The 21,656-nt window shown below is 41.3% G+C and overlaps 1 protein-coding gene across 1 annotated transcript in view; it reads right to left on the bottom strand.

Moving 5' to 3' along the window:
* The window catches only part of LOC113523790 (ephrin type-A receptor 7), a 101,767-nt gene that overhangs the window by 57,063 nt on the left and 23,048 nt on the right, over positions 1-21,656 (bottom strand). Inside the window, exons 2-3 of the mRNA XM_053239337.1 lie at positions 18,414-18,478; positions 14,677-15,352 (exon numbers count right to left, since the gene is read on the bottom strand). Of these exons, the coding sequence (XP_053095312.1) occupies positions 14,677-15,352; positions 18,414-18,478 (741 nt within the window). The remainder of the gene's footprint in view (positions 1-14,676; positions 15,353-18,413; positions 18,479-21,656) is intronic.

Raw genomic sequence — 21,656 nt, 5'->3', positions numbered from 1 at the left:
AAAGGACCTGGGGAAGGAGGGAGGAAAGAAGAAGAAGGACGGAAGAAATGGAACTGGAGCTAGGAACGAAGGAAGGAAGAAGTGAAGGAAGCAGGGAAGAAGAGATGGAACTGGAGGTAGGAAGGAAGGAAGGATGGAAGAGATGGAACTGGAGGTAAGAAGGAAGGAAGGAAGGAAGGAAGGATGGAAGAGATGGAACTGGAGATAAGAAGGAAGGAAGGAAGGAAGGAAGAGATGGAACTGGAGATAAGAAGGAAGGAAGGAAGGAAGGAAGGAAGGAAGAGATGGAACTGGAGGTAAGAAGGAAGGAAGGAAGGAGGGAAGGAAGAGATGGAACTGGACGTAAGAAGGAAGGAAGGAAGGAGGGAAGGAAGAGATGGAACTGGAGCTAGGAAGAAATATGTATGTCATTTCCTTCTTTTTCTGAGGCTGAATGTCACATGGAGCATGTAGAGCACTATATAGGGGACACACTCTGTAGTGAGCAGATATAGTGAAGAAATGTAGAGTTAAATATCAATAACAGAAAAATATTAGTGTGAGAATGAATAAAAACAAATCTAAAAAAATCTAACACTGTGATAAAATTAAAATTATTTTTGTCTTCTCGTGATTTTCTTTGCGTAAGAAAGCAACAGTGAAGACAGTGAAGTTTTATCTGTCGCACTGCATCATTACACACTCAATATTCATAACATGCCTGAGAATATTTGCATGCATCCACTCACTACATCTTAAAAGTGATTAATATTTTAATGCAACTTTTGATCTATTTATATTTATACAGTGTTGGAACTCTAAAGAATAACCTCGAGAGAGAAAAAAGAGAAAAGTTGTTCATACGGCAGGAACTCGCAGCGTTTTATAATTACAGCATGTCACAGGATAATTACACTAATCATAATTCCATCCTGAACGAGTCCTAAAGTGTGCTAATCACATTTACCTTCTGCTTCGCTCAAATCACACCGAGGGGAAAAAAGACGGAAAAAGAAAAACAGATTAAAAAAATGGCGAGGATAAAAAACATGAAGGAAATAATAAACTCAAAAAAAATAAATAAATAAATAAATAAATAAAGAATGCACCTGTTTAATACGACGCAAAACTCATTCCGAAATCACAGCCTGCTATTCGCAGGTAAACAACAAAGACGTGTGTGTGTGTGTGTGTGTGTGTGTGTGTGTGTGTGTGTGTGTGTGTGTGTGTGTGTGTGGGAGACAGATAACAGCATTATGGCACTAATCTGCATACACCATCTATCCAGGAATGGAAAATGAGATTTTGACGGAGTTCAGAGACGTCTCACACACACACACACACACACACACACACACACACACACACACACACACACACACCTTAACGCCACCTTTCCATCCTGATAACATGTAAAAGGTCGAGTGTGAAGGTCACGGAGGCGACACACGGCTCGTCTCAGAGTGATTTGCCGTCGTTCTCCTCTCTAACCCTTACTGCCCGTGTCACGCCATGTTTATTCCCCCTGCCCCATCGGTGTCACGTTAAATTCATTCCCCTGCTGCCTGACGCCATGTTTCCTGTTCAGCACCTCTAACAGAGCGACTCGGACCAGACCGGACCGGGAGAAGAAAGGAAAGCCTTATCCGGGATCAGCACTGGAATACTGAGGGGCGTGATTTTAATACGAACCTCTTGGAAATTGTTACGTTATTGTTACGTTTTTATTTATTTATTTATTTGTTAATTTTTAATGGATTTATTTGTTCTTTTTAATCAACAAATAAATCATTCTTTATATTGTAAACCACTTGCACTTATTCAGAGCCTTTTAAAAGGTTAAGAAACACAGCTGACAGTTTTATGCTAAATGAAAACTACAACAAGAGGTTTTAAGTATTTAAAATATGCCTTATGAATATGTAATTACGTAATTTGAATATGCAAATATTGCATTTGAATAGTATTTGAACAGCACAGAAAAAGTGAAGATACAGTGAAGAAACAAAGACAGATTCAGGGAAAAGGAACATTTCTAAGCAGCTCTGAGCATAACGTAAACATAAACCCAAACACACACACACACACTTAAATAAATGGGTGTTTGGGGCAGCAAAGGTCCGCTCCGCTCCCATGATTCACTGCAAATGAAATGTCACCCTGGCAGGCTGTAACGCTGCGTCTCTCCGCTCGCCGTCGCGTAATTGAATTCCTCCGCCGTATAAACAACGCTCAGGCTTTGATTGGTATTAATGCTAGTGCTTTTGGAAGCTATTCTCCCATCACCTATCCCACAATCCTCAGGGGCACCTACACTGAAGTTGTCTCTCTCTCTCTCTCTCTCTCTCACACACACACGACATCATGCATACATTTCATTTTATTACACTCCCTGTATATTCCATAGCCGTAACACGGTGCTTACTGCAGATATATGTACATGCAAGCTCAACACACACACACACACACTCAGCTGAAGCGTACACACACGTGACTCGTTTCCACAAAATACCCTGATCCATGATCAGACATTAAACTCCACACAACACACACTCGTTTATACGTTAATACGTTATCGTTTCTATAGTTACAGCTCGTTCACAGGGACTCGTACACAGAGACTCGTAGAGCGAACGCTCCGTTATTAATAAACAGATTTAAAGCATCGTTGATGGGAAGTTTTCTGTAAGGAGGTAAGAGGCTGCTGAGGGAAAGACTGTTAATAGCTTCTATAACGTACATTAAATGTAACTTCAAACAGATAAATGGTCGTTCTTTACAAAATAAAAAATTGAACTTGATGGTAAACAGCTGTGGTGTAAGAGGAATAAAACACCGGGGGAAGTGCAGTTGTAGGAAAATAATCAACCTCACAACCACAACCTTCTTACACTCCACTGGACATCAAGAGTGGGGAAAAACCAGGGAAGAGAGATTTTATTTAATTTAGTTGATTATTATGTATTTATTTTATGGATGCTGGAAATTATTTAATAGTTGTTTTTTGCTGCATTAAGGAATTAAAATATTAAATGCCAAAAAAGGATAAAAATAAAATAAATAAATAAATAAAAACAATAATTAGAGTGGACTTTGACTTAGGAACCTGATTTTCTTATTTAGTTATTTTGTAAGTAATTTTTTTTTCCACTTTTCCCTTTATGACGTTTTATCTTAAAATGTACAGAAATATATTAGGAAATATTCGGTAAATAAAGCACCTGACGTAGCTGTAAACTGACTTTACATCAATAATGATTTCAGTTCAGCTGGATGTCTTCGTTACTGTTATTAGCGTGACGGATGGATGGTGTTTTCTGATCTGAGATCAGCTCCGAGTCTCAGATGGTAAAGATAAAGCGCAGACTGGAACCTCAGAAGCTCACAACTGCTTTTTTATTGGGATTTAGCTCTCACGGAAAACGGCCATAAAGCTGTGGAGATTTAGACCCACATGAGAGGAACACACTCATCCTGCTGAACTGCTGACCTGTGTGCGTGTGTGTGTGCGTGTGTGTGTGTCAGCACTTTTGCCTCTTGGGTTCAATCTCACTCTTCCTAAAAGACGCCACAAGAGCCAAAAGATCAGGACTTCACCAGAAAGCATCACATGATCCACTGATCACATCTCCCACACACACACACGCACACACACGCACGCACATACACACACTTTAACTACAGAGAGATATACGAGAGGTAAAACGAGGATCGATGTAAATCAATACAGCATCATAAATCAAGACTTTAAACTGTAGGTATCTAACTATTATTTCTTTCACTGCATCATGCTGTCTAATTACAGAACTTAAAGCTAGTCTCATCTGGGTTTGTGTGCGTGTGTGTGCGTGTGTGTGTGTGTGTGTGTGTGTGTGTGTGTGTGTGTGTGTGCGCGCGTGTTTGACTCTAAATATTTCCCTTCCACAGTTAAGAGCACGAAATATGTATAAAGAAAAACAAATAAACAGAAACAAAAAGAGTGAATTTATGCCAAATTATCAAAATCTAAGCGCACAAGTTAAATTTAGTCAATAATCAATAAATATATATACATTTACGTGAAACATATTTGTCTTAAGCTTTCGAAAATTCTTCTCTTCGAGTCTTTGTGTATAAATGAAGCTCAAAATCCACCTTAAGCCTTTCAGAGATGGAACTACTTCTTCAGGAGGAAGGATCTGTTCTGCTCTGATGGCGTACGGACTGAACTGAAACCCGTACAGGGTGAATAAAGGTGTGAAAATCAGAAGAACGTTTGAAATTTCCCCAAACTTTTCATCTTTTATACGAAATTTTCCCAAGCAGTAACAAGGAGTTCTGGTTACTTCTGACTTTCCTGCCGTCAGAACCTCATTACACAACTACGCTGGTTAAATTCATCCACCTGAAACAGCAGTTCCATCTGCGAAAAGCGGGAGAGCTGCAAGAACTTTTACTAAAGATTTAATTCAATTCTAAGATAAAAACTGATTATTGACAGAGTTTGAGATCTGAGACATCCTCAGACGTCTGAGTAAACATGCCATGCTAATCACACACACACACACACACACACAATAAACTAATTTCTTTATTACAGTTATAACAAACAAAAAAGTTTTAGTTCTCTGAGCGTTAGACAAACAAAGTGCTCTACAGTCTTCATCTGGCACTCGTCCGTGTAAAAAGCGAGAGAGGAGACGGAAGGTGTGAAAACGGACACCTGTTCATGACTTTACATGTCTGTAATTACGCCTGTATGACACGTGAGTGGGCGGTTACACGTGACAGCACATACGGACGCATGTGTGTGTTTACCAAGTCATGTGAGAGAGAGAGAGAGAGAGAGAGAGAGAGAGAAGGCTAATTTATTTGATGAGAGACGCAGGTGCTGCTGAGACCCTCACTCGCTTTGTTAGCGAGGTGAGAAACGACAACAAAATGAAAAGAGCCGAATGAGCTGCCAAAAACACTCCGAGCACCGAGAGAGAGAGAGAGAGAGAGAGAGAGAGAGAGAGAGAAAGAGCGAGCGAGCACAACACAGCTTTTCAAATCAAACTGAATAAAAAAGTTTATTATTCTCGAGAGCAGAAAAACAATTATTAACACAGCAAAAAATAAATCAGTACTTTTTTTGGTTTTGCTTCATTTAATCAACATGATTATTCCATCCTTTTTTTTTTAAAAGAGTTTTATAAAAAAAAAAAAAAAAACACAGTCACAAATACACAAAAAACAAGACTGTAAATAAAGACCAAGGACGTCTAAGTCAAAAAAACAAACACGGAAAGGTCAAAGCTGTCCACGATAAGATTCTAAATAATTAAGTGTATTTTTTTTGGTTTAAAAATGTGTGTATTCTTTGTCTGAACAGTATTTCTCTCAAAACACTCGGTATCATGCTGTTATACGAATAAATAACAACGTTACAGCTTTACCTCTGACCGTCACAAAACACTCACACTGGAGACTCCTTCCGTAAATGTTCCATCAACATCTTCACCATATCAACGATTTATTTAATCTGTTTATGTAGAGCGTTCGCTGTACACCTCCCTGTTAGTGAGCCGTTGCCATAGAAACAATAACGTACTAATAACGATTGAGTGCATTAATATTAATATAAATCTGTGATTTGCAGGTCAGAGCTGCTGTTATAGAAAATTAATCAATATAGAAAATTAATCAATACATTACGTCGATTGGCTCATCTGCTGTTTTTATTCGGGAAAACGAAGACTGCTTTTTTGGGATATTTTTGTGTTCCGCTGGTAAAATGTGAAGCTCCTACACAAAACGGTGTTAAGTGTTTCAGGTCTGAAAGGTCATTTAAATATTTATTTTTTGGTATTTTACATCTCACCTGCACAACGCCTGTAATTCCTTCACACTCCACTAGGGGCGCATGGCCCACGCGGTGATCCCTCTGACCTACTGCGCTCATCCTCGTCTAAATGCGTCATGCCGTGAAAACACACCTTGACTCGCGTGCAAAGTTCACACTGGTGAGTGAGAGGAAGCGCAAGCGTCTCAGTGCTCAGTGCTCGCTGAACTGAAGTGCTCTCACACGTGACAGTTTCTCTGCACACGTGTGAATTTGCTGGAGTTATGCACTCCTGTCCTACTACAGGGTAGCCATTTTCAAACTCTCATTTCACACACACACACACACACACTTAGCATATGAGTCACTTTAATACACACCAACACACACACACACACAACACACTTGCAGCTGACAGGTGCTGCTGATACTGCAGAAATCTTCAGCATCCAAAATCAATCACACTCTCAAACTCTGTCTCAGACACACACACACACACACACACACACACACACACACACACACATATACAATGCACACACACACACACACAGAAAGAAAAGACAGAAATAAAGACAAAGAAAAATGTGTGTATGCATGTGTATGTGTATATATATATATGTAGCGTGTGTGTGTGTGTGTGTGTGTGTGTGTGTGCATGTGCGTGTAGCAGGTTCTTGGTTAATAAAGCTCCACTAAATAGCCACTAAGGCACACACAGCAGCTGCATGCTCTAATTACACAACACTGAGTAACAGCACATTTAATTAAACATACAAACACACACACACACACACACACACACACCTGGATGAATAAAGTGCTGGTCACAGTGTTAATGTGTTTCAGTGTGATTCCTGTGTCTGCCTTTACACCTCCATTATACCAGTAAACACTGTGTGTGGTGCTGATGTAGGAAAATAATCAACACCTTCGGACCAATCAGAATCCAGAATTCAGCAGCGCTGTGGCGTAATGCGGCTTAAAATCTTCCGTCACGTGCATTTTAGTTTCCTCAGTTCGTCCCTCAGGGCTTCATAATTAACACTGAGTGTGTGACACTGACATTAATAAATAAATAAAACATTCCAACACTAACAAAGTCTCTAACTCATATTTCACCGTGTAGAAGCGCGCACACACACACACACACACACACACACACCAGGACGTGTGCTTAACCAGATGGTCTCCCTGGAGACGGTTCCTGCTGGTCCATCACATTGCATCAGCTTTGCCTCAGACACATGGTTTAACACACGCACACACACACACAGAGACAAACACACACACACTCACACTCACACACACTCACACACACACAGACAAACACACACACAGACAAACACACACACAGACAAACACACACATATACACATACATGCGCATACACACACACACTCATATACACACATATATATATATATATACACATATACACAGACATACAGACATACAAACATACACACACACACACACACACACACACACACAAACACACACATGCATACACACACACACACACACACATACACATATATATATATATACACACACACACACACACACACACACACACACACACACACACACACACACAGATGAATACAGGAGCTCTCGCGAGAAAGAAAGAAAAGAAGAAACACTTTACCTTCAGACCTTTACATTACTTACACACACACACACACACACACACACACACAAAATATTCCCTAATGAACTCTGCTGGTCTAAATACTCAACATAAATCAGTAATTTAAACACAGCTTACAGGGTTTTTACTTTTTTTTTTTTTTTTTAATAAACAATGGAATGATTTCAGTGCGTCCGACTGCTCACACATTCAATCAGCTTATTCTCATAAACAGAGAAAAAAGAAAAGAAATTCGCCTCCGGTGCTGTTTCACTGATTTCTGTGAATTTTAATCCCATTCTATACTTTCTGGAAAACAAACAACTTTAAATACGCAAAAAAGTTAAATAAATCATATCAAATCTACATAAATAAACAAAATTAAAACGAGCATAAATAAGTGAACAACAATGATGCATCATTTAAAAAACACACTAAAACTTCAAGAAATAAATAGAATTGAACATAAAATTAAATAAAAATAAGATACAATTAAGCTTAATATTACATAAATAAATAAATAAATAAATAACCTGCAGTGGTGTTTATCATATTTAGATAAATATAAAAAAAAAATTAAATACACATAACAGTTAGCTTTCTAAATAAATAAATAAGTAGATATAAAAATATAAACATATAAATAAAATAATAAAATCATATTAAAAAGCAAAATAAAATTGACAAATAAATAAACAAACAAACACACACACACAACAGTATACTGTATGTGCTCTCAATTTATCCCACCATCCTGAGATTTAAAACATTTGACATCGTAATATTTCTTGTTTGGAAACGGAAAAATCGAAAATTTTGTTTAAATCACGTTTCCATGACAACAGTGCTGAGACTATGGTAATAAATCCAAATTTTACAGCAGTGATATTCCTGAGCCACTCCACAGACACACACAGGGAGTCGCAAACATGCAGAGTCAGTCTCTCTCTCTCTCACACACACACACACACACACACACACACACACACACAGTGTATCCTGACTATAAGCAGCTACTCATGATCTGTTCAATAGTATCGAGCCGCTTAGTTAAAACACACTTAGTCAAGCAAATAGCCACACTGAACTGATAAATCACACTCAGACTGAGCCAGGCCACATGACTGCAAGCTATACACACACACACACACACACACACACACACACACACACACACACACACAGAGAGAGAGCTAAGAGTGAGAAAGAGAAGGCAGCTCTGCAGTGTAATTCTCCAGTTTAGTGAAGCATTACAGCAGATCGATAGAGCAGGAGAACTTCTGCATATTCATGTCATTAACGTTCAATAGAGAAATAATCCAGCGAGACGGCTGCTCATGCAGACTGACAGCAACACACACTTCTCCACCTTCACCCTGACACTTACACCATATTTCTCTCTCTCTCTCTCTCTCTCACACACACACACACCCTGACACACCACATCTCTCTCTCTCACACACACAAACACACACACACGCAGAGACGCCTCCGATTTCCAATTCATTGTTTTTCCTTTGTATGATGATACAATATCATTAAAATCTCCACAAATCAGAGACAACGCCTCTTTCTCATTATCTTTTAGTTCTTAAAAATGTAGCATTTTTTACCCAGGTGGTGATTGAAGGTTGATTGCTGGATTGGTCAGTTAGTTAATAATCATTCTGGTCAGTTGGTAGGTTGGTGAGTGACAGTGAGTCGTTGAGTCGCTGGGTGGGTGGTTCGGTTGGTGTTTGAAGGTCTGGGTTTTTTTTTTTTACTCGTGTGTTTGTGGGTGGGTTAATAAGTTGTTGGGTTGGTTGATCTTCTGGTAAGATGGCCAGTGGGTCTGAAGGTCAGTGGTTGAGTTGGTAGGTTGTTGGGTTGGTCAGGCTTTCAGTGGAGTGGTTGGTCAGGGATTCATCTGTGGTAAGCAGGCGAGTTGTTGGATTGGGGGTCAGTCTGTGAGTCGGTAGGTTGATGGACGGGGGTATCTGTGGATAGTGTGAGTTGCTAGGTGTGTCAGTGAGTCACTGGGTTGGTGGCTAGTTTGGTAAGTAGTTGGATTGATCAGACTTTTAGTCAGCCAGTGGGTGGATCAGTGAGTGTTTCAGTCAATGGGTGGGAGGATGACGACGGATGAGTTGTTGGGTCGGTGGGTAGGTCACTGGTCAGTGGTTGTTTCAATGGGTAAGCAGGTGAGTTGCTGGGTCGGTCGGTGGATCAGTCTGTGAGTCGATCAGTTGATTTTGGGTGGTGGGTCATTGAGAAGGTTTCAAAGTAGGTGGGTGTGTCGGTGGGTTGTCCAGTCAGTGGATTGGTCAGATGGTTGGTGGGAAGGTGAGTGGGTGTGTCGGTGAGTTGGATGAATGGATCACTTGGGCAGGTTGGTTAGTGAGCAGGTCAGGGAGTGAAAATGCCTCTTTTATTCTCACCAACTCGGGCTCAAACGAAGAGAAAGCCACCATTAAAGCCCTTTAACAAAACACATTATCCTCAACGACTCAGCTCTGTGATTGAATTCTGCTTCAGGTGGAATTACTTTAGCATTTACCAGATGAGAAATCTAAAACAAAATCCATCCTAATTATCACCTCCTTCTTTCATTCTCTCATTTTATTCATCATTAAAAAACTGTTGCTTAGTCTGGCCTTTGAGTCACTCGCTCTGCCTGTCATTTACTCCTCCATCTCACACTTTAGTTCTTGTGTAGTAAGAAACACTACTCAACATTGTCGACTCATACTCTGACACACACACACACACACACACACACACACTCTCTTACAGCTGATGCAGACCTTTAAAATGAGAAGGAGCATGATGAGATGAGTGTTATATAGTGAGCAGACAGAACGAACCACACACTGAGCTATCTGAGGTTAAGTGACAGCAACTGCCTCCAGGTCATTTCTCCGCACATGAACTGCCCACTGTGAGCAGAGCTCCTACAGAGGTGCAGTCATTTTCTGTCTTCTGTGTTCATCAACAAATCAAAACACTGCTGAGACATTTGTGTACAATCACACACTCTGAAAAGAAACGCTACAGACGTGTGGAAATCGACAGCGTTTCAGAGAACCGAGGGCGCTGAAACACATCTTTAAAGAGCCATTTGAAAAGAATTATTGATGGGAACGACTTTGCTCTTGAGATTCTGTTTTCATTTTCATCATCAAGTTCAAGTATGGATAATATGTCTATTATATTTATCAAAAATAAGTGGTATACAATAGTGGGACATTCTATTTGCACTCAGATGGTTGTGTGTATTCTGCTCCAGATCATTTACGGCAACTTGAGGTTGTCTCAACAGCAGAACCCTTAAAAGTGTGTCCATGACCCTTGTTCCGAGGTGTGGTGTTCAAGGTGGTGGTCTTTGGTGTCCATTATCATGACAAAAAAAAAAAAAAAAGAGCCAGGACTCCAAAGGTTCAGTTTTTGTTCCAACCAATCAGATTACCTTAGCGTTCAATTGACTATCAGGTCTGACTCTTGATTGGTTGTAACCAAAACCTGCAGCCTCTGTGGATAAGATCAGACACCCAAGATCTACACCTTGATTTTTTGCATCACCTGTGAACCAACCAAACAAACACACTCAACTGATCAAGAATTAATTGAGAATTTCAAGAAAACATGATGCATTTCTGGTATCTGACTGGCTTGTGAAAAGTCAGAGTTCCAAAGCAAACAGATTTAGATGCTAGATCCCTGCAGTCCATCACGAAGAACTGCTCTTGTCCTGCAACACCAACAGCAGCCACATTGGAGGTTAAGGTAGAGTAAATGATAAGTCCTTTCATAACTATTTTTGACATGTCAAGATGGGAAGTAAAATCTTTGGAATATTGGTGGGTCAAGGCATAGATCAGAAGTGAGCGATCTTATCCACAAAGAGCTGTTGGGGCTGCAGATTTTTGTTCCAACCAATCAGGAGCCACACCTTACAGTCGATTAAAGGTCAAGGTGGAATCAGATGAGACACTTAAGTGATTGGAATGAAACCTGCAGACATGCCAGTCCTTTGCTGATAAGATCAGACACCAATGGCCTCAATACATAGAAGGTAGTCCAGATGCTCTTTTTCGTCATGATTATGGACACCAAAGACCACCACCTTGAACACCACGTCCTGGAACAAGGGCCATGGAGTCACTTTTAAGTGTTCCAATGGTGAGACAAGCTGAAGAACCCCGATAAGATCTGCAGTGAGATCTGTCGTATGGCAGATCCCTTTCCTGCTGAGCATCTTGACGTGTCACAATGATCAGAGGCCATTTTACGGACAAAGAAGAAGTGATTCATCACAAGACAGATGATTCACACAATCTTTCCAAGTTTTAGTTTCAGGTTGTGTATAAAGAGAAGCACTGATGTTATAATGATCTCCACCGAGCATGAAACGGCTCGTCATTTACTCTAACGACCATCTCTCTCTCTCTCTCTCTCTCTCTCTCTCTCTCTCTCTCACGCGTCCAGCCATTGATCCGGGAATGACACTCGTCCTACACTGATGCATCACCGAGGCATGAGCACAGTGTGTGTGTGAATGCTGACATCCTTCGCAGCTCATAATGTGCAATGCAGTGTGGGAGATGTGGGCACAAAGCATGTGGCAGAATCCGACACTGATTTTTGCAAAGCATTGTGGGATTTTTCAAGAAGCTCACACTTGCACACACCATCCTCAGTCCATGCTTCACTATAGTAACTGAAAATTCACATCTGTGAGGATGACTATGACCAGTTATGCATGAAAACACACACACACACACACACACACACACACACACCCCATCTCTATGGCCATGACTGCTGTATTTGAATACACACACAGATACACACACTCCTACGCTAAATGAGCACCATCATGACGTAACCCAGCTGGGTAATTCTATCCTGCAGTCTGTCGTCATATCTGTTCAGGCAAATCAACTCCATCACAGACAGAACAATCCTTACAACAAACATTTCAACACAATTTCTTCATGTATCACATGTTCCTGGTCCTTCACACGTTCTCTCCAAGTTCACTCCGGGTTCTCCATGTTCCTCCTACCTCACTTAAGCATCCTGGTAGATGAAGTAGCAACTCTAGGTGTGAATGAGTGTGTGAATGTGTGTGTATTGTAACTGAATCCATCCCTAATACACCCCTCTCCAGCGTTTTCCACTGTTTTCACGGGCAATGTGGTATTAAATTTTTTTAAAGATTCCAGATTAGGCCACGCCCACTTTTGGGTTTACATCCGAATACAGATACAGATACATCTACTGTTATTTCTTTACGCCCCTAGTGTGTGTGTGTGTGTGTGTGTGTGTGTGTGTGTGTGTATGTGTGGTGCCTTGATGCGGACGGGCGTCCTGTCCAGGGTGTATTCCCCGCCTCAATTCCCCGAAATTTTGGGACTGTCATCTCTAAGAAGTAACATTAACAAATAATTGTATCATTATTATATTTTTAAAAATAAACTGAATAAGCCAAACAGCACCTCGATGAACGTTTTTGCTTGTTAACTAGCAAACATTCAGAACTGATGCTGAAGCAAGTTCCAGTATTTACAGCTGGAGACCAGAAGTTATTAACATTCTCCATTTTTCAGGGACATGAGAAGCATCTTTATATTTGCCCCAATATAATTTTCCCTGAAAGTCACAGAGTTCATGCTCAAAATGGCAAATGCAAGGAAACTTTATTAGCATTCAGTAAAGTAGCAAGAAACACAATATTCATGACTGTAAAATTTTAAAAAGGTTATTGAGTAAAAATGTACTGTAATGAGATTAAAGGATATAATTACACACGTGATCTGCTTACACAATCCAGTTTACGTGTATCAGTTACAGGCCGAATCCTCTAATTGCAGGACTTTTATGAATGTTTGTGAAACGTGTTGATGATGTAACAGCAGATCCGAGGTCATTACTGGACCCTGCTGAAGGTAAAAAATGACGGCTGTAAAAATGACGTTCTAATGGGCTCGACTCGGCTCCTTCCCTCTCCGTTATTTCCTCCTCGGCTCTCCGCCTGCCGCTTCCTTTTAACATCAAATTAGGTCATAACCCCTTTTTTTGGAGATGATTGGAGATGATGTAAGGATGGCACAGAAAGCGACTGAATAACGTGATGAGTCATTGATGAGGCGTCATTTAGGAAATGTCTGGTTTCAGGGACGTATTATACAACTACATAATCTCCAAATGTGTCGACTATTTACTAAAATACACACGACCTATTTCAGAAATCCAGGACAAACGAGCACTGATTGCACGTCTGCTGCTCTGCTCTTTTCCTTTTCATACAAAATCAGGTCAGCGCTTTTGGAGGAAAACAGATTATGTAAAAGTTACTTCTATAGCATCACAACATTTTTAAATGTTCCACCTGTTTCATTTAAAACAAAATATCCTATTTCTTTCCAATCTCTTAACATCTTCAGGTTTTTTTTTTTCTTTTACTTTACCCACTGCACGGATTTTAATGCGTCACATTTTTGCATTAATACGCCATTAGTAACCAACACTTGTATTCATTTATGGGTTTTTTCCCCAAATAAATAAACCAAATAAGCCAAATTATAAAGACTGTCATGAAAAGCAAAAATTCAAGTTAACTGAGTTTTATAGAAAAAATGTCTTAAAAAAACACAGCAGTTTGCCAGCAATTAATTTTTTTTAAATCAAGAACACGTCATACTTTTTATCAAGTTAGTTCCTTTTGTCACTTACGTTATAGCAGCTATAAACAGTCGTTCCCTCACCAGCCTCTCTTTAAATTAATAAGACAAAAAATGCCGCTTTTCATGTTACTCAGAAACTGCAAAGAAGCGTAAACTCCTCTGTCCTTAAGATTTCAGAAAACTTACAGCTTTACCTCCGACTGTTACAAAGCGCTGACACTGGAGACTCCTTCCATCAATGTGAAACACACATACAGCCCTGATGTTAGTGGATTTAACTAATCCTATAAACCTCTGGTGTATTTATGGCTGAATGTGGTTTGTTTGTTTGTTTGTTTGAAGACTTAAAATCCAGCCACAACTCAAAGCGTCCACTTCCGTCACCTCATGGAACATGAAACAGTTGTGGCTTTTCTCTTCTCTCGATGTGGCACGCTAAGCAAACACGACAAATATGGAACAGTGGAGCTGGAAACCTGCTTTAACACCAAATGTTTTTGTTTTATCGGTAGAAACTTCTCATTGAAAGTTGACCAACATCCCAAGCAGCACAGTACCTGTGACTGAGATCTCAGAAGTTCATAAACAGTTCCTACCTTCACAGCTGCTGTGTCCCTCCTCGTAGCCGGCGCTGCAGCTGCACCTCCCGATGGGCACAAGCCACTCCCCCTCAGCGCTGCAGTGCATCCTGGGAGGCGAGTCGGTGGCTTCTGGCTCGGAGTTGTTGACGCAGACGCCCCGGACCTCCACCAGCGTGGCGAACGCAGCCTCAGCCACCGTGTCGGGGAAGATGGCGAGGTTCTGCACGGCGGCGCGGCAGCGTTTGTAATACACGCGCACGGAGACGATGGCCACGCATGCGCCCACGTCCTGGAAGGCCAGGTGAAAACCGCGGCGCGTCAGCGGTCCGATCTCACGCACCTCCGTGTTCAGCTTCATCTTCCTCTCGCCCAGGTCGCCCTGCGTGAAGCTCTCATCAGCGGCGATGGTGTCCACTTTACTGTAGCGCGCCTCGTCATCGTCGTGGCCCCCCAGCGCCCGGTCCGACTCTGCGTACAGCAGGTTGAACGTCTCCTTGCAGCTTCCCGCTACGCCCGGAATGCTGTTACAGTCACGCAGCGTGAACTGCAGCTCCACAAAGATGCGCTGACCTCCACGCCGCCCGATCCACCCCGTCCTCAGCCAGTTGTTCTGGTTCGGCTCCATCACGTTACACACCTGGTACGTGCGGATCGGCTTGTACTTCTCGTCCACGCCGCTGATCTCCTCCCACTGCGTGCACACAAACACGCGGTCAAACACGCGGACAAACACGCGGACAAACACGCGGTCAAACACGCAGTGAAACACGCGGACAAACACGCGGACAAACACGCGGACAAACACGCGGACAAACACGCGGACAAACACGCAGACAAACACGCAGTGAAACACGCGGACAAACACGCGGACAAACACGCGGACAAACACGCGGACAAACACGCGGTCAAACACGCAGTGAAACACGCGGACAAACACGCGGACAAACACGCGGACAAACATGCGGACAAACACGCAGACAAATCCTGTTCAGGCCACTGCTCATTTCAGGGTTTTTTTTTTTTTTTTTTTTTTTTTTTTATACACTGAAAAAAATTAACCCTTTCATCAAAGTAAAAACAAAAGCAAAATATTTTTGTTAGCTCTTCTCAACTGAAAACATTACAACATATAAAAACTATTTTTTTAAAAGAAAAAAAGTTACCTGCAACAAGTTGAGACAAATATTTTAGTTTGAGCAAACATTATTTTTTAAATGTAGTTTAGTGATTTTTGTTTGTTTGTTTTTTGTTTGATTGTTTCAGAATTTCAGTGTTGTTTGGGTTGTTTTGGTGTTTTTTTTTTTTTTATTTCATGTTGTTTATATGAATTTGTGAGTGTGACGCTGCTTTTTGTAACGTTCTTAAACCTGGACATTGTTTTCTTTTCTTATATTAATCAGGATTTTGTGATGTTTTTCTATTTTTTGTTCATTTTGTTATTCTTACTTCTTTTCCTACTTCTGTTTTTATTCCATGCAGTTTTAAATATATTTTTTTAAATCATCTGGTAATAATTTTCTTGAACTCTTTTGACTAAAGTCATTCTTTATCAGTTTATCATTATTTACTTATTTAGGTATTTATTTAAGGTTTTTTTTAAGTTAGTTTCTGTTCAAGAAACTGCATTTTTAACCTGCTCTTGTGTTTTTTTGTGAATTCTTCTGACTTCTGACGATGGTTTCAACCTGATTTTGTGCCTTTTTCAAATTTGAGTTTCATCTTCTTTTTGTGATTTTTTTTAACCTGAGTTTTAGGAGTTTTTTCTGAGCTCTCGGGCAGCGCTGGGATTCAAACCTGCAACCTTTAAACCACAAACTCACAACCTCTCACAACACACTGCGCCCTACCAGCTGCCTTTTTCACACTGTTTCTACAGAAATACACTTTTTAATGATTAAACTACAGTTCAGTGGAATCGCATCTGCATTTGTGGAGAATAAATAGTGATATTTTTATTAAAAATATTGTAATGAGGCTGTAATTGCTATTTGAAATCGTGTTTTGTTTTTCTCTGCAGGTGAAAGTTGCAGTAATTTCTGGCTGTGAGCCTGCAGCGAGCCGCACTTCCTTCCTCCCATTTCTCAGAAAAAAGACAATCAGACACTTCAGTGTGAAAATACGACATTGCTGCGGGCCGTGAGGACGGAGACGTGTTAATCCAGCCATCGCTGTGAGCTTCTGCTCCACACGCTGCCTGCGTTTAAGCCGATGATGAAAATGTTTAACGGTGAATTATAGATTTGTAGCAAAATAAACCGTTCTAATCTGCATCCTGAAAACTGACCTCAAGCGAACGCTCTAGTGGGTTGTAGCACAGCTCCACTGCAGTGTCACTCACTTCAGGTGTGTTTAATCAGGTGACGCACGACTCTGAAGGGGTCTCTTCCACCCTCTGGCTTTTTTTTTTTTTTAAATCCTGACCTGAGGCTGTTTGCTCCAAAACATTTCGGTACGTTTCTCTGTGCGTTTTCATTCAGTACGCTACGAAAACTAGTGAACTTGAACGCACTGGTCTGGTGTTTCTTCAAGTTCTTTCTACTCTCAGGTGCATTAAAGACGAGCCTGGTATTTCCCAATCAACTACAAGTCAGATAACGACATCGCGCATGCGTTCATATCGCTCACACCGCACTGTAATACATTACATTTCCAAATGCAGCTGCCAAAAAGACGACAATAATGACACGGATTTTCACGTTTTTTCTAAATCACAGCCATAAAACCCCTTTACACCACAGCTGTTTACTGTAAATGGTGATGTGTTGGTGTGTATCGATTATAAAGTTTTGCTACTGACACATCAAACTAAATCAGCTCAACTCATCTATCGACTTTTTAACACTCAGATCATTTTATTAATTGTGAACTGTTCCTTAACGATTATTATTTTAATTAGTGTACTAATATCTCTACCTTCACAGTGACTCTTCGTTCTGCTTAAATTAATTTTATACTTGTACATTTTTTAAACATTTATTGTTTTTCTATCATTATACACATCATTTGTTTTATTCCTTATCTTTTATTCTTTAATGTAAATCATTGAGATTTTGAGGGAAAATGCTAAGTGCTATATACATAAAGATTATTATATCAATATAAATATAAATAATGATTATTTCGGTATGTAAATGAGCGTGGTCGTGCATAAGTAGAGAAATATAAGATGTGTAGGATTTATCAACGTCTCTTACTTACAGCAGCGTGTCCTAGCAGCTCTTATAAATCATTATAATTACAGTTTATTACATTTTAATGTCGTTGTACTTATAAATTACTGTTAAATATGGTTAACTATTGTTAATTACAGTTTATGACAGTTTAATAGAGTTAAATACAGCTAGTTATTTACAGTTTATTACAGTCGAATGGAGTTTTAGTTCTAAATTACTGTTAAATATGGTTAACTACAGTTAATTACAGTTTAATAAAGTTTAATACAGTGTTTTACAGTTCATTACAGTTGAATGTGGTTTATTATAGTAAATCAATTCATTATAGTCACAGTTTACTGTTCATTAGAGTTAATTATTGTTGATTCAGTACCAAGTGGACTTTACAATTCAATTTTCCTGTTTTCTCGTTAAATGCTAATATTTCTAATAAAGTTACTGAATGGACAGTATGAAAGGATTATTTTAAAAAGCAGGAAACGGGAAGATTTGTGAGTCTGGGGTCCATCATTTAACATATAAACTGAGCTAATATTACATCTGTAGCTTCACAGAGACAAACGATTAAGAAGGACTTACTCCATTTGCAGGATAAGACGTCCAGCCCAGTTCTGCCTGGGATTCTTTCGAATTCAGCAACACCACTGAAAAAGACAGAAACGTGTAGATTACATTTCAATCAGTGATGATCAGATGGAGGATTTCTGCAGTGAGAGACTGCTCCATCTCATCTAACTGTCATGATACAAGCTGAGAAACTCCTGAATCAAACCATTCAGCTTTCGTTCTCTTTATGTTACGCAGACGCTCGGTGAAAAAGCTGTAGTCATGACAGATGTTTCATTGAGACTCGGAGAAAGCGTCTGGGAGTTACAGCTGAAAAAGCTGAGCTGAGAGAGCGAGATAAGGTGCTCAGCTAAGTAAAGAGTGTGTTCATGAGGATGTGTCTAAAACAAACGAGCGCTAATTTAACATTCGGCACACTCGGACGACACGCTGGTGCCCAGACCGCTCACGCCTGCAGCCGTATCACAGCCATGGACAAGGTGTAAGCACTTCAACAGCAGTGATACAAGGCAAGAGCATCCTTTAAACATGTCCGGCAAACACACACACACACACACACACACACACACACACACACAAACACACAAACACGAACGCACAAAATGCAGAACTGGAACCAGAGCTTGAACAAGAAAACCTTTTAAAGAAACAGACCATGCTCCCCCCAGTGTGAGAGTCAAATCTGTAATTACAACAAAGGAGGATTTTACAAGCTGCATTTCTTACTTCTAGAATATTTTACTATTAATTACAGTTTAATAAACTTTATTGTTCATTAGCATTATTTAAAGTTAATTATATTTACAGTTTAATGCAATTTATTGTTCATTATAGTTGATCACGGCTCGAGTTAATTACAGGTTAATGCAGTTTATTATCATTATTAATTACTGTTTCAAATTATTTTCATTTCAGTTTAATTCTTTTTATTACAGTTTAATTCTGTTTATTACAGTTTACAAAATAATTACAAAATAAAACTATTGTTTTATACTGACAAAGTTTAAAAAAATCAGACATTTCTCACGAGAAGATAGATGTTATAAGCCTTTGGTCACTTGAGGGTGAATTGTTTTGCTCTATAAAAACCACAGAATTCATCTGAACACCACTGAGTGTGTGTGTGTGTGTGTGTGTGTGTGTGTGTGTGTGTGTGTGTGTGCGTGTGCGTGTGCGTGAACTCCACCGCAGATTTACTGTGACACTAAAACCGATCTTTATATTTAGCCGAGCTGACGTCGCAACACAAATTATTCATGGTACAGTAATGAAAAGGTAATGTGTGATGTTCTGAGGTCGAGCTTTCAGACGCCATTACGACGATCTGAAGCAGATCCGCTTCCTCACTGAGCCTCACAGCTGCTGATTCTTCCTCTTTCCTGTCTGAGAACATGCTGATAAACACTCAGCTCTCAGCTGTCTCACCACCACCTGCTGATTACAGCATCTTCACCCGAGAGAGAGAGAGAGAGAGAGAGAGAGAGAGAGGGAGAGAGAGATGAAGACCGAATGAATGAAGAATGAATGAATGAGAGAACAAGAAGCAGAACAAAAGAAAAAAAAGCAATAAATGAAGAATGACAGAGGGAGCGATAGCTTTAGCAGATGTACAGCATTTTTAAGGATGTGAAGCAGAATGAACAGACAGGAGCAAAACAGCGAGGAGGCGAACGGCGAGGAGGAGAACGGCGAGGAGGAGAACGGCGAGGAGGAGAACAGTGAGGACGTGAACAGCCAGGAGAAGAATGGCGGGGAGGAGAACGTCGAGAAGGAGAATGGCAAGGACGTGAACAGTGAAGAGGAGAACGGCGAGGATGTGAATGGCGAGGACGTGAACGGCGAGGACGTGTACAGTGAAGAGGAGAACGGCGAGGAGGAGAACGGCGAGGACGTGGACGGCGAGGCCGTGTACAGTGAAGAGGAGAACGGCGAGGAGGACGTGGACGGCGAGGACGTGGACGGCGAGGACGTGGACGGCGAGGAGGAGAACAGCGGGGAGGAGGACGGCGAGGACGTGGACGGCGAGGACGTGAACGGCGAGGACGTGAACGGCGAGGAGGAGGACGGCGAGGACGTGGACGACGAGGACGTGAACGGCGAGGACGTGAACGGCGAGGAGGAGGACGGCGAGGACGTGGACGACGAGGACGTGGACGGCGAGGAGGAGAACAGCGGGGAGGAGGACGACGAGGACGTGGACGGCGAGGAGGAGTACAGCGGGGAGGAGGACGGCGAGGACGTGGACGGCGAGGACGTGGACGGCGAGGACGTGGACGGCGAGGACGTAAACGGGATGGCTGGCGAGGAATGCACGAAGGTGTGATGGTTTAGCGTTGATCATGAACACGCTCGCCGTGAACGAGTTAGAGAGTTATAAATTAAGCAGAGGAAAATTCAATAGGACGGATTAGCAACGTGCTGGTACAAAGTCCTCACAGCTTCCTCCAGGTGCTTTATCTCCAAGCACACACACTGCACACATACTACACACTGCACACACACACTGCACACACACACTGCACGCACACACTGCACACACACATACTACACGCACACACTGCACGCACACATACTACACGCACACACTGCACGCACACATACTACACACTGCACGCACACACTGCACGCACACATACTACACGCACACACACTACACACTGCACGCACACATACTACACACTGCACGCACACATACTACACACTGCACGCACACACTGCACGCACACACTGCACGCACACACTGCATGCACACATACTACACACTGCATGCACACATACTACACACTGCACGCACACATACTACACACTGCACGCACACACTGCACGCACACACTGCACGCACACACTGCACGCACACACTGCACGCACACACTGCACGCACACACGGGCTCCGAGGCTCGGCCAATCAGAAACCAGTGTCTCACAGGACTCTCACAGGCCAAGCATTATCCCTCTAATAACCATACAACTGAAAGACAGATGAGCTGTGTGTGTGTGTGTGTGTGTGTGTGTGTATGTGTGTGTGTGTGTGTGTGTGTGTGTGATTCCACGGTGGCTGTTAGCGCCAACAGAACAGCAGAGCACATTAACTCAGAACCCTGTTCAGCCTTTTCACGGCCTCATTAAACTTTCAGCTTCAGTAATGGGGTCTAAAGGGTGCCTTCTCTCCTCTGAGCTGCTCATAGCCAAAATCTCTCTCTCTCCCTCCCTCTCTCTCTCTGTGTCACACACACACACACACACACACACACACAC

The sequence above is a fragment of the Pangasianodon hypophthalmus genome, chromosome 13 (assembly GCF_027358585.1).
Source record: "Pangasianodon hypophthalmus isolate fPanHyp1 chromosome 13, fPanHyp1.pri, whole genome shotgun sequence".
Classification (NCBI taxonomy): domain Eukaryota; kingdom Metazoa; phylum Chordata; class Actinopteri; order Siluriformes; family Pangasiidae; genus Pangasianodon; species Pangasianodon hypophthalmus.
Note: the sequence above shows the minus strand (reverse complement) of the source record. Positions and strands in the feature narration are given on the sequence as shown.